At 47.4% G+C, this 15,921-nt stretch overlaps 1 protein-coding gene across 2 annotated transcripts in view; it reads left to right on the top strand.

The window, feature by feature from the left end:
- The first annotated feature begins 326 nt into the window (after positions 1 to 326).
- The window catches only part of LOC121005278 (alpha-2-macroglobulin-like protein 1), a 234,254-nt gene continuing 218,659 nt past the window's right edge, over positions 327 to 15,921 (top strand). For both annotated transcript variants that reach the window (XM_040437916.1, XM_040437917.1), the window contains exons 1-4: positions 327 to 392; positions 2,078 to 2,261; positions 2,409 to 2,574; positions 3,546 to 3,598. In XM_040437916.1, the coding sequence (XP_040293850.1) occupies positions 337 to 392; positions 2,078 to 2,261; positions 2,409 to 2,574; positions 3,546 to 3,598 (459 nt within the window). In that variant the 5' untranslated portion in view covers positions 327 to 336. The remainder of the gene's footprint in view (positions 393 to 2,077; positions 2,262 to 2,408; positions 2,575 to 3,545; positions 3,599 to 15,921) is intronic.

Raw genomic sequence — 15,921 nt, 5'->3', positions numbered from 1 at the left:
GAAAAGCTTGCTCCATTTGGGAGGTGACCCTGAACAAGGCAGAGCGAACACTGGGCAGGGATGACATATAGAGTATTGGAACATACAGAAATGTTTCGGAGGAGATAGTCATTATCACTCATGTACCAAACGCAATGTACTAAGTAGACGAGTGACTACAAAATAGCGACCCACATGAGGTCTCCATAGGACCAGGTAATGATATGCTGCTAATGACTTTATGGGTGAAGCATTTTGGGATCAGACTGAGATTCATTATGCACCCGAAACGCGTTGTCTGTGAGACCTGCCAGTTATGTGTTCTTCCTTATATCTCCCCTAGGAATGGGCCAGAAGATGTGGCTGCTGTGTCTGCTCCTCTCCATAGGAAGGACTCAGTCTAACAAAACTCTGTAAGTACGATCAGCGGCACCCATACTGTTTGTGCACACTTCTGCTAATAGTTGGGTATATAACGTCTATGCGGTGCAGCATCTGGTGCTCCTCTGTCAGGGATGTGGCCTGTTGTCAGCCAGATCACACCTAATATGACACCACAGAGCAGTGGAAGGTCTGAGGTCCTTCAGCCCCTTCTCTGTATTCTCAGGATTGTAGTAAGGTTGTCAGAGGAAGTTCTACCTGCTATAAAGGGGAATGCCTCTCCATGCTGCACAGACTCTTTTAGGATTCTCTTAATGTAGATTCAGGAAATGGAAGAAGATGGTGGAGAAGTGCAGAGATGAGGCAGAATGTAGGTCCTGAGCAGTACTGGGGTCTGGGGGTACAGAGAACATGGAAGTCCTGAGCAGTGGTGGGGTTTGGGGGGGGGGGGGGGGGGGGGGCTCAAAGAACATGTAAGTCCTGTGCAGTTCCGGGGTCTAGGGGTTACAGAAATATGTAAGTTGTGTGTGGTGTAGGATTTTGGGGCTTACAGAGAACATTTAAGTCCTGAGCATTGCTAGGGTCTGGGGTACAGAGAACATGTAAGTCCTGAGCAGTGCTGGGATCCGGGGAGTACAGAGAACATGTAAGTCCTGAGTAGTGCAGGTTTCTGGGGGTACAGGGGACATGTAAGTCCTACGCAGTGCTGGGGTCTGGGGGGTACAGAGAACATTTAAGTCCTGAGTAGTGCAGGTTTCTGGGGGTACAGAGAACATGTAAGTCCTGTGTAGTGCAGGTTTCTGGGGGTACAGAGAACATGTAAGTCCTGAGCAGTGCTGGGGTCTGGGGGGTACAGAGAACATGTAAGTCCTGTGAAATGCAGGTTTCTGGGGGTACAGAGAACATGTAAGTCCTGAGCAGTGCTGGGGTCTGGGGGGTACAGAGAACATGTAAGTCCTGTGAAATGCAGGTTTCTGGGGGTACAGGGGACATGTAAGTCCTGAGCAGTGCAGGTTTCTGGGGGTACAGAGAACATGTAAGTCCTGTGTAGTGCAGGTTTCTGGGGGTACAGAGAACATGTAAGTCCTGAGCAGTGCTGGGGTCTGGGGGGTACAGAGAACATGTAAGTCCTGTGAAATGCAGGTTTCTGGGGGTACAGAGAACATGTAAGTCCTGAGCAGTGCAGGTTTCTGGGGGTACAGGGGACATGTAAGTCCTGAGCAGTGCTGGGGTCTGGGGGGTACAGGGGACATGTAAGTCCTGTGTAGTGCAGGTTTCTGGGGTACAGGGGACATGTAAGTCCTGAGCAGTGCTGGGGTCTGGGGGGTACAGGGGACATGTAAGTCCTGTGTAGTGCAGGTTTCTGGGGTACAGGGGACATGTAAGTCCTGAGCAGTGCTGGGGTCTGGGGGGTACAGGGGACATGTAAGTCCTGTGTAGTGCAGGTTTCTGGGGTACAGGGGACATGTAAGTCCTGAGCAGTGCTGGGGTCTGGGGGGTACAGGGGACATGTAAGTCCTGTGTAGTGCAGGTTTCTGGGGTACAGAGAACATGTAAGTCCTGTGTAGTGCAGGTTTCTGGGGTACAGGGGACATGTAAGTCCTGAGCAGTGCTGGGGTCTGGGGGGTACAGAGTGCACTTATGTGCGGCTGCAGTATGGGGCGCAGGGTGCTGCTCTTTTGAGATTTCGAACTCGTTTATTTTCTTCTCGTTGCAGGAGATTCGGACTCTTCGTTCCCCCAGACCTGTATTACCCATCCACGGCCACGTTTTGCTTGCACTCCTCCCAGGACCTGGAGGGGTATCACCGCATATCTGTGGATCTGAAGACCTCATCAGGAAGCATTAGCCTATACACAGTCCAGCCAGACAGTCCCACGTGGCACTGCCACTCCTTCCAGGTGCTGAGCCCTGTAACATGCTAATATCATAGGAAATACAATGTAACACACGTGTATTAAAATGCTCCAGTTATATACGGAACGTACAGACATATGGACAGATGTCCTCCATTACTGAAATTATCCTACCTTATGTCGCCGCTCCAGATTCCTGAACCTTCAAGTGTGACAGAGACAGTCACCATCAGCGTTCAAGGTCAGGAGGCCGGGGGCAACCAAGTGGAGTTCAGCAAAAAGGAACTAACCGTGAGGAGGAAAAGCATCGGGACCCTCATCCAGACAGACAAGGGGAAGTACAACCCTGGACAAAAAGGTGACAGGCCAGACCAAGAGATCGGCATACAGGGAAGGAAGCACTATAGATACATACTGTATATAGGGCAGGAGGACACACAAAACATATAGCGGCAAAAAGGACAGTCACTCAGCGCATTCTGTAGAGAGATGTAAATGCGTAGGTGAGCATCGCCACGGCCGAAACTAGAAAGGTGAAAGCAAACACAATGCACCAGAGGTCTACAATCATAGAATATATGGACCAATGCTGTATTCACTATATAAAAGAATATCTGGTACTTAGCAAAGATATTTTGATCAAAATAATTTGTGCCCCTCAACCACGGCAAGGTGACCTCAGACTGGGTGGGAACCTACTCTATTCCACCTCTCTGTAACAGCAAACCTCTGACTTCAGGGAGAGCAGGCTCCACATGTAGACTGTGTCAACTCTATATGTCACCTCTCTCTGTACCATGAATTCAGAGGTTTGCTGGTACAGAGAGTGGTGACAATAGAGCAGGTTCCCACCCAGTCTGAGGTCACCTTGCCGTGGTTGAGGGGCATAAATGATTTTGATCAAAATGTCTTTGCTAAGTACCAGATATTCTTTTATATAGTGAATACAGTATCAGTCCAGATTTTCTATGACTGCAGAACGCTGGTGCATTGTGTTTAATCTTACATATATATTCACATGTAAGGGGGAAAGGCCTATAGATAAGTATAGAAGGAAGTACTATAGATACCAGAAAGTGTTTGCGGGAAAAAGGTCCATAGATACATACAGTATAACGTTCCAGTGCTGATTTAACCTCCAGAGACATTACATCATATGTGCATTTTTAAAGGCTAGACATTAGATGCACTGACCCTTTAAATATTATGTAGAATAGTGTTTTTTTCAGGGAATATTCTGGTTTCTGTTTTATATCTGCAGTACAAATTGTATTTCCCGTCTGCAATGTGGTTGTATTAATCTGATTAATTTTTTATCTGCTTTCTTAGTTCTTTTCCGCATGGTAACAATAGATCAAGACTTGGAAGTGCTCAATAAAACGGTGAGTCTAATAAAGATATTCTTATATATACATTTTATATTACGAATGTATTACTGTATATATAGAAAATAGTGTATTGTTAAAAATGAACTATATAATAATAATCTTTATTAATATTGCGCCAACATATTCCGCAGAGCTGTACAGTTTAGGGGTTCATGTACAAACATAGAAAACATAGCAGTAAACAGGTCAACAATTAAAACAAGAGAAATGAGGTCCAAAAGCTTACAATCTATAAGGAGATGGGGTATGACACAAGAGCTTACAATCTACGAGAAGATAGGGGTGACACAGAAGAGGACAAGTGCTTGTTTTGTACAATGGTCCTGCCATCTGAACACAGGAGGGAAGTAGATATAAGGCTGCGCAAGCCATCAGCAGCTGATATTTATAGTAATTTTGAGTGTATGGGGTGTGGTGGATACTGATAGATCAGGTTCAGAGGAATGGTTCTGAAGGGGGAGAGGGGTAGTGAATAGAGAAAGCTTAGATCAGGGGATGTGATAGGCTAAGCTAAAAATGTGTTTTTAGGGAGTGCCAAAAACTGTAGATGTGAATTAACCTTATTGCTTTGGGATGGGCATTCCAGATAACTGGTGCAGCTTGAGAGAAGTCTTGGAGAGGGGGATGAAACATAGAAACATAGAATGTGTCGGCAGATAAGAACCATTTGGCCCATCTAGTCTGCCCAATATACTGAGTACTATGGATAGCCCCTGGCCCTATCTTATATGAAGGATGGCCTTATGCCTATCCCATGAGCGTTGTGGATTGTGGTGGATGTCAGTGGTAAGTCATTAGCTGAACGGAGAGCACAAGAAGGGTGGTAGACAGACATTCGGAGGATATGTAGGGGGGTGCAGCACTGTAGAGAGCACTAGCAGGGTGGTACACAAATATGAGGGAGGAGATGTTGGAGGTGCAATACTGTGGAGAGCAGGAGTAGGGTGGTAGACTGAGATGAGGAGATATAGGGGGTGCAGCACCATGGAGAGCACGGGTAGGATGGTAGACAGTGATGAGGAGGAGATGTAGGAGGTGCAGCACTGTGGAGAGCACTAGTAGAGTGGTAGACAGTGATGAAGAGGAGATGTAGGGGTGCAGCACTTTGGAGAGCACTAGTAGGGTGGCAGACAGAGATGAGGAGGAGATGTAGGAGGTGCAGCAATGTGGAGAGCATGGGTAGGATGATAGACAGAGATGAGGAGGAGATGTAGGGGGTGCAGCAATGTGGAGAGCACGGGTAGGATGATAGACAGAGATGAGGAGAAGATGTAGGGGGTGCAGCACTGTAGAAAGCACTAGTAGGGTGGTAGACAGAGATGAGGAGGAGATGTAGAGGTGCAGCACTGTGGAAAGCACTAGTAGGGTGGTAGACAGAGATGAGGAGGAGATGTAGGGCCTGCCGCACTGTGGAGAGCACAGGTAGGATGGTAGACAGAGATAAGGAGGAGATGTAGGAGTTGCAGCACTGTGGAGAGCACTAGTAGGCTGTCAGACAGAGATGAGGAGGAGATGTAGGGGGTACAGCACTTTGGAGAGCACTAGTAGGGTGGTAGACAGTGATGAGGAGGAAATGTAGGAGGTGCAGCACTGTGGAGAGCACGGGTAGGATGGTAGACAGAGATGAGGAGGAGATGTAGGGGGTGCAGCACTGTGGAAAGCACTAGTAGGGTGGTAGACAGAGATGAGGAGGAGATGTAGGAGGTGCATCCCGCTGGAGAGCAGGAGTAGGGTGGTAGACGGAGATGAGGAGGAGCTGTAGGGGTGCAGCACTGTGGAGAGCATAACACAGAGACAGACTAAAGAGAAGAAGTGCAGCATACAGAAGAAGCTGAGTTATACAGCCAGCCTGTCAGTCCACAGAGTCATAGAGAAAAAGAGATACAGCATAGTTGAGTTTGCCTGCCAGTTTCATGCTAAAGCCTGCTGGAACCAAGACAAAGCCTGTAAACTGTTTTGGAGAATGTTTATTCAAAGTAAAGCTGCTATTGATGGTTATCACTGAGGGCAACTTCTAAAACTTAACCTTTAATCTACATAAATAAGATAAAATATTTAGTCCAAACAGGATCCTGATAATCATAGTACGGAAAAAGAAACAAAGCTGTCAATACAATGGACGGTCAGCAGACTCTGAACAAAACTATGCAGCCAAGGACAGAAAAATTACACGTCAGAGGCACTCCGATACAATCTGTATATCACATAAAGGAGGGCCTCATTCACATGGTGGTACAATTGTTCAGGTAGTGGGACTCCTGCACTCATAAAGCCTATGCACTAAGTGAAAGGGCTGCCAAAAATTACAAGGAACCGGCGCTCCAATACACCCTTTGTTACACATAAAGGAGGGCCTCATACACAGCCTTGAAAAATTATGATTGATGGCCTGTTGGTGACCCTCAAAAACATTTGGAGCATGGGCCTGCTGATTTGACCATCTAAAACCTTAGGGGCGAGGGCCTGCTGCCGCATTGGTGATTCTAGATAACCCCGTAATGGCGACGATCCATTTGGATGTCTGCCCTATCAACTTTCGATTTTCTTTTATGCGCCTAACATGGTGACCACCGGTAACGGGGAATCATTGTTCGATTTCGGAGAGGGAGCCTGATAAACGGCTACGGCTACTACTTCAAAGCAAGGCAGCAGTAAAAGTAAAAGATTTGAGTTGCAGGCCTGCAGGTGAGCTGACCCAGTAAAAGATTCGAGTTGCGGGACTGCAGGTGAGCTGAACCAGTAAAAGATTTTAGGTGCGGGCCCTGCTGGTGAACTAAGGTGGAACCGACAAACCCAACTTGAATTTGATGGCTGCATTAATCTGCAGGTGACGGTGATACAGCTCCACAGATTTCTGCATCTTTCTCAACAATCTGTGGCCTCAGTCTTTTATCCAGACTCAGTCATTGTTCCACATGTGGCCTCCTCATGCTGCCATCTCTATACCATGTCACCTTGCCATTAATTTTTTTCACCATGCTGCTGCTGATGCTGCTTAAAAGACCTTAAACTGATCACCAGGCCTACAATCTAATTAAGGTTTTATGCACAAAACCAAAGTAAAAAAATTGATTTTATAGGAAAAATGTATTGAAAACATTATTTCCTGTATATTTACTTGTATATAAAGTGCAAGTAATGGCAAAAATTACAAGGAAGAGGCACTCCGATGCAACCTGTATATCACATAAAGGAGGCCTCATTCACAAGATTTGATTTGCAGGCCTGCAGGTGAGCTGACCCTGTAAAAGATTTGAGTTGCGGGCCTGTAGGTGAGCGGACCCTGTAAAAAATTATATGTGAGGGCCTGCTGGTGAGCGGTCCCTGTAAAAAATTATATGAGAGGGCCTGCTGGTGAGTGGACCCTCTAAAAAATTATAATCGAAGGCTATATATGCGAGGGCATTATATGTGACGAATAAGCAATACATGTTGATATGACGGAAGAGGAGGAGGAGGACGAGAAAAGGAAGATTTGTGGTGGAAGGGGTGCATGGGAATACAATCTATTAAAGGGATTCTGTCACCTCTTTTTACCCTATAGAGCTGTGGACATGCACGGCAAGATCGCCGCAAGCATGTCTGCAATATACCTGTCCCATATCTCTGTGTGGTTTTATTGAGTGTAAAAAATGATTTTATATATATGTAAATCAGGCTGGTAAGGAGCCCAAGGGGCTGTACTAACCGTTCTGGAGCTTAGCCACACCCCCCTGTGAAGGAGCCCAGCACCTCTTGTATCCACGAATCTCCTCGTTGCTCACAAAGTCAGATCGCCATAATCTCGCGGTGTGCTAGCCCGCGCATGCGCAGTTCCTTCCCTGAGGCTGATGCCAGCACAGGGAAGGAACACTATGCCGGCATTGCGCATGCGCGAGCTTGTGCATCACGAGATTACGGCGATCTGACTTTGTGAGCAAGGAGGAGATTCGTGGATACAGGCGGTGCTGGGCCTATTTCACAGGGCGGCATGGCTAAGCTCCAGAACGGTTAGTACAGCCCCTTGGGCTCCTTACCAGGCTGATTTACATATATATAAAATCATTTTTTACACTCAATAAAACCACACAGAGATATGGGACCGGTATATTGCAGACATGCTAGCGGCGATCTAGCCGTGCATGTCCACAGCTCTATAGGGTAAAAAGAGGTGACAGAATCCCTTTAACTACATTAAAAGCAACACATGTAAAGTGTCTTTATGTTCAGCCGCTTTCCTCTGGTGGAGTCGAGAAGTCGGGGGCAATCCAGGCCTTGTTAATTTTTATAAGAGTCAACCTGTCAGCATTTTCAGTTGACAGGCGGATGCGCTTATCAGTTATTATGCCCCTAGCAGAACTAAATACCCGCTCAGACAAAACGCTGGCGGCAGGGCGGGCCAGCACCTCCAAGGTGTGGAGCGCCAGTTCGTGCCACGTGTCCAGCTTGGACACCAAGTAGTTGTAAGGCACAGGGGGATCATTGAGGATGCTGACATGGTCTGCTACGTACTCCTTCACCATCTTCCAAAATTTTTCCCTCCTTGTGACACTAGGCCGCGCATCAGGGTGAGGGTGCTGGCGGGGTGTCATGAAACTGTCCCAGGCCTTGGAGAGTGTTGCCCTGCCTCTGTTGGAACTGCTGTGTGTTCCCATCGTCTCCCCTCCTCGGCTGGCCAAGAAACTACAGATTCTGACGCCAGCGTTGTCAGATGTAAAATTTTGGAGCAATTTTCCAAAACATGAACCTTCTGGTATTGCACCATTTTGCTCGTCCTCTCCACCAGAGGAATGAGAGATGAGAAGTTCTCTTTGTGGTCGAGAAGGTGTTGTTTAAAATGCGTATAACACGCGGGTTGCTGGACAGAAGCCTAATATGAAGTCAGCCATGTGTGCCAGATTACCAATAGGCAAGACTTCGCTGTTGTCATCAGGAGGATCACTCTCAATCTCCTCATCCTCTTCCTCCTCTTCTGCCCACCCACGAAGAACAGATGGAATTAAACTTCTATGGGTACTACCCTCTGTAGCTGAGGCAACCGTCTCCTGCTCCTACTCTTCAGCCTCCAATTCGCGCTGAGAAGACGAACTGAGGGTGGTCTGGCTATCACCCTGTGTAATGTCTTCCCACATTTCCACCTCTTCCACATGCAAAGCGTCATCCTTAATTGTGAGCAGCGAGTGTTTGAGTAGACACAGAAGTGGCATGGTTACGCTGATAATAGCGTTATCGCCGCTCACCATCTGTGTTGATTCCTCAAAGTTGCGTAAAACCTCAGAGGTCAGACATCCATGCCCACTCCTCGCTTGTGAAGAGCGGAAGCTGACTGGAAAGGTGACGACCATGTTGCAGCTGGTATTCCACTACTGCCTTCTGCTGCCCACAAAGCCTGGCCAACATGTGGAACGTGGAGTTCCAGCGCGTGCTCACGTTGCACAACATCCAGTGGGCTGGCAATTTCAAGTGCTGCTGCAGCGTTGACAGACCGGCGGAAGCTGTCGATGACTTGCGGAAATGGGCACACACGTGGCGCACCTTCACCAGTAGCTCAGGCAAATTGGGGTATGTTTTTAGAAACCGCTGAACCACTAAGTTGAACACGTGGGCTAGGCATGGGATGTGTCTAAGGTTGCCCAGCTCCAAAGCTGCCACCAAGTTACGGCCATTATCAGACACAACCATGCCTGGTTCTAGGTTGAGTGGCGAGAGCCACAGCTCAGTCTGGTCTCTTATCCCCGGCCACAGCTCTGCGGCGGTGTGCTGTTTGTCACCTAAGCAGATCAGCTTCAGCACGGCCTGTTGCCGCTTCTCCACTGCAGTGCTACACTGCTTCCAGCTACCGACTGAAGGCTGACTGGTGCTGTAAGAGGATAATTCTGAGGTGGAAATGGAGGCAGAGGAGGAGAAGTGGGGGTTGGAGCCACTAACGTAGGTGGTGGCGGAAACCCTGATGGAATTGGGCCCGCAATCCTTGCCTGCCTGCAATCACCTGTGCCTTCCGAGGGTGCAAGTCGCTCCCGGCCTCCACAACATTCACCCAGTGTGCCGTCAGGTAAATGTAGCATTCATGGCCGAAAGCACTTGTCCATGTGTCCGTGGTTAAGTGGACCTTCCCAGTAACTGCGTAGTGGCGGCTGGGGACTGCGTAACGAGGGACGACCACAGACATCAGGCTGCGTAATGCCTCAAAGTCCACAAGCCTAAATGGCAACATTTCCAGGGCCAGTAATTTAGAAAGCTGCGCATTTAGTGCTATGGCCTGTGGGTGGGTGGCTGGGTATTTGACCTTGCGTTCAAATGCCTGGGGTAATGACATTTGGACGCTGCGCTGGGACAGGGAAGTGGATGTGGTCGCTGATGGTGCTTGCAAAGGTCCAGGTGCAGGAAGGGAGGCATCCAGGCCTGCGTATTGGACAGGGGATTGGGCAGACACAGATTGTGGACCCAGGCGTTCGGCGCACCTATTAGGATGCTTTGATGACATGCGGCGGATCATGCTGGTGGTGGTGAGGTTGCTAGTGTTCACGCCCCGGCTCATTTTGGTGTGGCACAGGTTGCAAACTACTATTCTATTGTTGTCCGCACTTTCCTCAAAAAAGCGCCATACTGCCGAACACCTACCCCTTGGCAATGGAGATTTACGCAAGGGGGTGCTCCGGGGAACAGTTGTGGGCCTGTTCGGTGGTGCCCGCCTTCTACCTTTTGCCACCTCACTGCCTTTTCCAGCCTGTTGCAGTGCTGCAGATCCTTTCCCCTCTGTACTGCTCTCCTCGTTCGGCTTGTTGCCACCTTCCCAGGTTGGGTCAGTGACCTCGTCGTCCAGCACCTCCTCTTCCACTTCCTCACTCTGATCATCTTCCTGATTTGTTGACCTAACCACAACCTCAGTGATTGACAACTGTGTGTCATCCTCTTCCTCAACCTCTTGAGACAGTAATTGCGGTTGAGTCATTGGCAACTGTGTCTCATCATCATCCACCTCATTAAACACAAGAACATGCCGTTCCCCAGCGTCATGTTCTTGTGACTCTGGATGCTCAAGAGGTTGGGAATCGGGGCACAAGATCTCAGGTCCCTCTTCAAGCATGCTTGGCGAGAGGGCCAAATCAAGTAATGGCGATGAAAAGAGCTCCTCAGAATATCCGAGTGTGGGATCACTTGTTTGGCCAGACTGTAAATGGTAGGAGGAAGGAGGATCAGGGTGAGAATTGTGTTACAGATAGGTGCAGAAGCTAATCCTGCCACAGTTACAGAGCTACCAAGCAGATGTTTATCCTGCAAGCTCCACATTTAACCACCTCCCGTCCACACGTTGACTATAGACGTCCGGGAGGTGGTTCTCTATTTCTGAATGGATGTTCCAGAACGTCCGTTCAGAAACTGCAGCTGCACGCTAATCATGCAGCTGCTGATCGGGTTGCCCGCTGTCAGTGACAGCAGGGCAACCCAGAGAGAAGGCAACACACAGTGCCCAGGTGTCCGTGCCTTCTAGATCGCTGTATACACCGAGCTATGCGCTTCCTGTTCCGGCCCGGCGGTCATGTGACCGCCGGGACCGGAGAGTGCAGGAGCTGTGTGAGGTCTTTCAGAGACCTCGATCAGCCCTGCAATGAGGCTGTACAGAGCTGTATTGCGCTGTACAGCCTCTCTGGGGGGTGTATTTCTCCTGTAACTGGGGCTCCTATGTCAGCCCCAGTTACAGGAGAAATCAACAGCGAAAAAAATAAGAAAAAGTGAAGTAAATGTCCACCAGAGGTCTTGTATGACCTTATGGGGGACGAAAAGTGTAAAATAAAAAAATAAAGTGTTAAAAAAATAAAATAAAAAAAGGTTTCACATGTAAAAGTAAGGAATAAAAAAAAAATTGCAAAAATAGAAAAAATAAAATAAAATATACATATTTGGTATTGCCGCGTCTGTGACGGTGGGCTCTATAATATATCACATAATCGACCCAGTCCAATAAACACCATAAAAAAATAATAACTGTCAAAAAAAGCAATTTTTGTCACCTTACATCACAAAAAGTGCAACACCAAGTGATCAAAATGGCATATGTCCCAAAGAATGGTACCAATAAAACTGTCACCTCATCCCGCAAAAAATGAGCCCCTACATAAGAAAATCTCTCAAAAAATAAAAAAAACTATAGCTCTCAGAACATAGACACATTAAAACATAATTTTTTTGTTTCAAAAATGCTATTATTGTGTAAAACTTTAATAAATAAGAAAAAGTATACATATTAGGTATCGCCACGTCCGTAACAATCTGCTCTATAAAAATGTCACTTGACCGAACCCCTCAGGGGAACGCTGTAAAAATAAATAAATAAAAACTGTGCTAAAACAACATCTTGCCCCATAAAGTGTTATAATGAATGATCAAAAAATCATATGTACCCAAAAATAGTGCCAATAAAACTGGCACCTTATCCCCTAGTTTCCAAAATGGGGTCACTTCTTGGGAGTTTCTACTATAGGGGTGCATCAGGGGGCTTCAAATGGGACATGGCATCCAAAAACCATGTGGAGTTCCTTTTCTTCTGCGCCCTGCCGTGTGCCCATTCAGCAGTTTATGACCACATGGGGGGTGTTTCTGTAAACCGCAGAATCTGGGTAATAAATAATGAGTTTTGTTTGGCTGTTAACCATTGATGTGTTAAAGAAAAAATTGGATTCAAATGGAAAATCTGCCAAAAAAGTGAAATTTAAAAATTTGATCTCCATTTTCCTTTAATTCTTGTGGAACGCCTAAAGGGTTAACAAAGTTTTTAAAAATCGGTTTTAAGTAACTTGAGGGGTGTAGTTTCTACAATGGGGTCATTTATGGGGGTATCCACTATGTAGGCCCCACAAAGTGACTTCAGACCTGAACTGGTCCTTAAAAAGTGGGTTTTGGCAATTTTCCTAAAAAATGGAAGAATTGCTTCTAAAATTCTAAGCCTTCTAACGTCCTAAAAAAAAAAAAAAATGACATTTCCAAAATGATGCCAACATAAAGTAGACATATGGGGAATGTTAAGTGATAAATATTTTATGAGGTATCACTTTCTGTTTTAAAAGCAGAGAAATTGAAATTTAGAAAATTGCTAATTTTTCAAAATTTATGGTAAATTTGGGATTTTTTCATAAATAAAGGTGAAATATATTGACTCAAATTTATGACTATCATGAAGTACAATGTGTCACGAGAAAACACTCCATGAATGACTTGGATAAGTAAAGGCGTTCCAGAGTTATTACCACATAAAGTGAGATATGTCAGTTTTGAAAAATTAGCCCAGGTCTGGAAGGGGGCAAATGGCCCGGATGGGAAGTGGTTAAAGCAGAAGTACTCATTCCTGCCAAACATAGCCAAAACCTGCTGGGACCAAGAGACCAAAGCTGTATGCCGCTTGGATGCAAGTTATTCCAAGTAAAGCAACGTTTGAACTTCATCTAAAAGGCAGGACATCATTTATTCTGCAAAGTTCCTCTATTACTCCTACTATCACTACACTCAAATTTATTGCAAGTGAGCCAGGAGTCCGGCCGTATCCAGGTAGGAGACACCGTGACACAACTACCACCACCCTATAGAAACATTATAGGCCATTACACCACTCTGGCATTCCTAATCTGGGACGTGCGTTATAACACCTTGGAAGGGCCCTGGCATAGTACCCTGCGCACGCTGCAATTGGCGTCACAACAAATACTGAATATTATCCACCCGTACCTGGCCCCTGCACATCCCAAGGCCTCACAATCGCAGATCACGTGTAACCATGCGCGCTAAACACGTGTTCGGACAATACACTGTCCGCAGGCCAGGCCAGCACCTCCAAGGCGTAAAGGGCAAGCTCAGGCCATGTGCCCAATTTGGAGACCCAGAAGTTGAAGGGGGCAGACCCGTCATTCAGTACGTGTAAGCGTGTGCACACATACTGCTCCACCATGTTGGTGAAATGCTGCCTCCTGCTAACACGCTCCATATCAGCTGGTGGTGCTGGTTGTTGTGGCGTGCTGACAAAGCTTTTCCACATTTTGGCCATGCTTACCCTGCCTTCTGAGGTGCTGGCGGTGCCCCAGCTGCGTTGGCGACCTCTTCCTCTGCCTTGGCCTTGTGCTTCCACTGTGCCCCCGCTGTCAGGTGGGAATGCCACCAGCAGCGCGTCTACCAGCGTGCCCTTGTACTCGCGCATCTCCCGATCACGCTCCAGTGATGGAATTAAGGACGGTACGTTGTCCTTGTAGCGGGGATCCAGCAGGGTGACCACCCAGTAGTCAGCACACGTTAGAATGTGGGCAACTCGGTGGTCGGGCTGCCCAGAGGCAACGACAAGCTGTCCTCTGTGGGAGGTGTATCGTCTGTATCCTCTGTATCCCCCCAACCAAGCACCAGTGATGGCCATGAGCTGGTCTGGGTGCCACCCTGCTGTGAACACGGTTCCTCCTCCTCCTCCATCATCCTCCTCATCTTCTAGAACTGTGCCCTGGCTGGACAGTTGTGTACCTGACCTCTGTTGGTGCAGGAAACCACCCTCCGAGCCACTTGTGAATGACTGGCCTGATAACTGTCCGCCACTTGGTTGTGCAGGGCAGGGATGGCTCGCCTGGAAAAGTAGTGGCGGCTGGGAACCACTTAATGTGGGACAGCCACCGCCATAAGGTTTTTAAAAGTCTCCGTCTCCACCAGACGGAATGACAGCATTTCAAAGGCCAGGAATTTTGAAATGCAGGCATTCAGGGCCAGGAATCAAGGTTGGGCATCGGTTCACTCAATCTCTTCCACCTCTGGGGCAGTGCTAGGTGGATGGCCCATGGAAACCCTGCTAGCAGAGTCGTCAAAAAGCAGAAGAGACTGCTGTATGACTTGGGGCTCAGACTGCTTGGCTGATTTACAAGGGGGTGAGGTGTAAGACTGATACCAATGGGCTGCAGGTGCCAACTCTGTGCTTTCAGCATGAGACTGGGTGGGAGACAATGTGAAGGAACTGGAGGCACTGTCAGCCACCCAATCTACTATCGCCTGTACTTGTTCTGGCCTCACCATTCGCACACTGGCATTCGGGCCTACACAATAATGCTGAACGTTCTGTCACCTACGTTCTCCTGAGGAAGATGTTTCATTTGTGCATGTAGCTGGTACAGATCGACCACGTCCTCTCCCTGCAACAGGAGCTCCACCAGCAGCACCACGACCAGGGCCACGTCCCTTATTTGATGCTCTCCTCATTCTTTGAGGTCACCCACTGAACTAACAGACGGATTAACTATATTCATTTCCCTGTCAGGTATGTAATGTAGGTGTACCTCACACCAAAAATGGGTATATGTCACCCACCGAACTAACAGACGAATTAACTATTATATTTTTGCGTCAGGGGTACAAAGATGGTGGATTGCACCCACAAAGGATAACTATAGGTCACCCACAGAATTAACAGCCAGATTAATTATTATTTTTATTTGTCAGGGGTGCAAAGCTGGTGTATAGCACCCACAAAAAATTCACTATAGGTCACCAACAGAACAAATAGCCAGATGAGATTCCTAACACTCTCCCTCGCTTTAGCTACCTGATTCCTGTCCCTGCGCTGAGCTGATGGGCGGTGCTACACGTGATCCAGCTTTTATAGAGGCTGGGTCACATGATGCACCAGCCAATCACAGCCATGCCATTACTAGGCATAGCTGTGATGGCTTCTAAATTCCCACAGCTTAAAAGCTTGTTGATTGGCTGCCCTGCAGCCTTTCAACAAGCTTTATTAAATGCTGGAACACCGAACTCGAACTTTTCTGGCAAAGTTCAGGTTCGGGTCCCAAAATCATAAAGCTTGGTATGGACCTGAACTTTACAGTTCGGGTTCGCTCAACACTAATAACCACCATTCTGATGGAGAGCTGATGAAACAGTCTGAGGGTGTGGAACTCAAAAGATGGGAATGAGAGTGATGGTAGTGGGGGAATGACCTGGAAAGTGCATTGTGGGGAAATAGGTTTGTTGTCAGGTCTGGGGGTATGTGACTAATGTAAGAGACAGCAGCAGGTGAAGCCATGTCAGATTGCTGAATCCAAGTTTTGGTGTGGACCAGCAGGTTAAGAGAAGTTGTGAATATAGGGGAGCTTGTTACACACCAACCGTGGATTCGAAAGCACACAGTTGAAAGAGGGAAAAGAGGACTCACAAAGGATGTTTATGAGATTATGAGGGTTTCTATGGGAGATGCAGAAGGGGTTGAAATGTGAAAATGGTGGGCCGGAGTTAGGAGAGATATCCCCTGAAATTAGCAGCAAAGGTATATAAGAATATATGATATCCATCTATCCTTCCGAAAACCAGCAGGACGAGGT

The sequence above is a fragment of the Bufo bufo genome, chromosome 6 (assembly GCF_905171765.1).
Source record: "Bufo bufo chromosome 6, aBufBuf1.1, whole genome shotgun sequence".
Lineage (NCBI taxonomy): Eukaryota > Metazoa > Chordata > Amphibia > Anura > Bufonidae > Bufo > Bufo bufo.
Note: the sequence above shows the minus strand (reverse complement) of the source record. Positions and strands in the feature narration are given on the sequence as shown.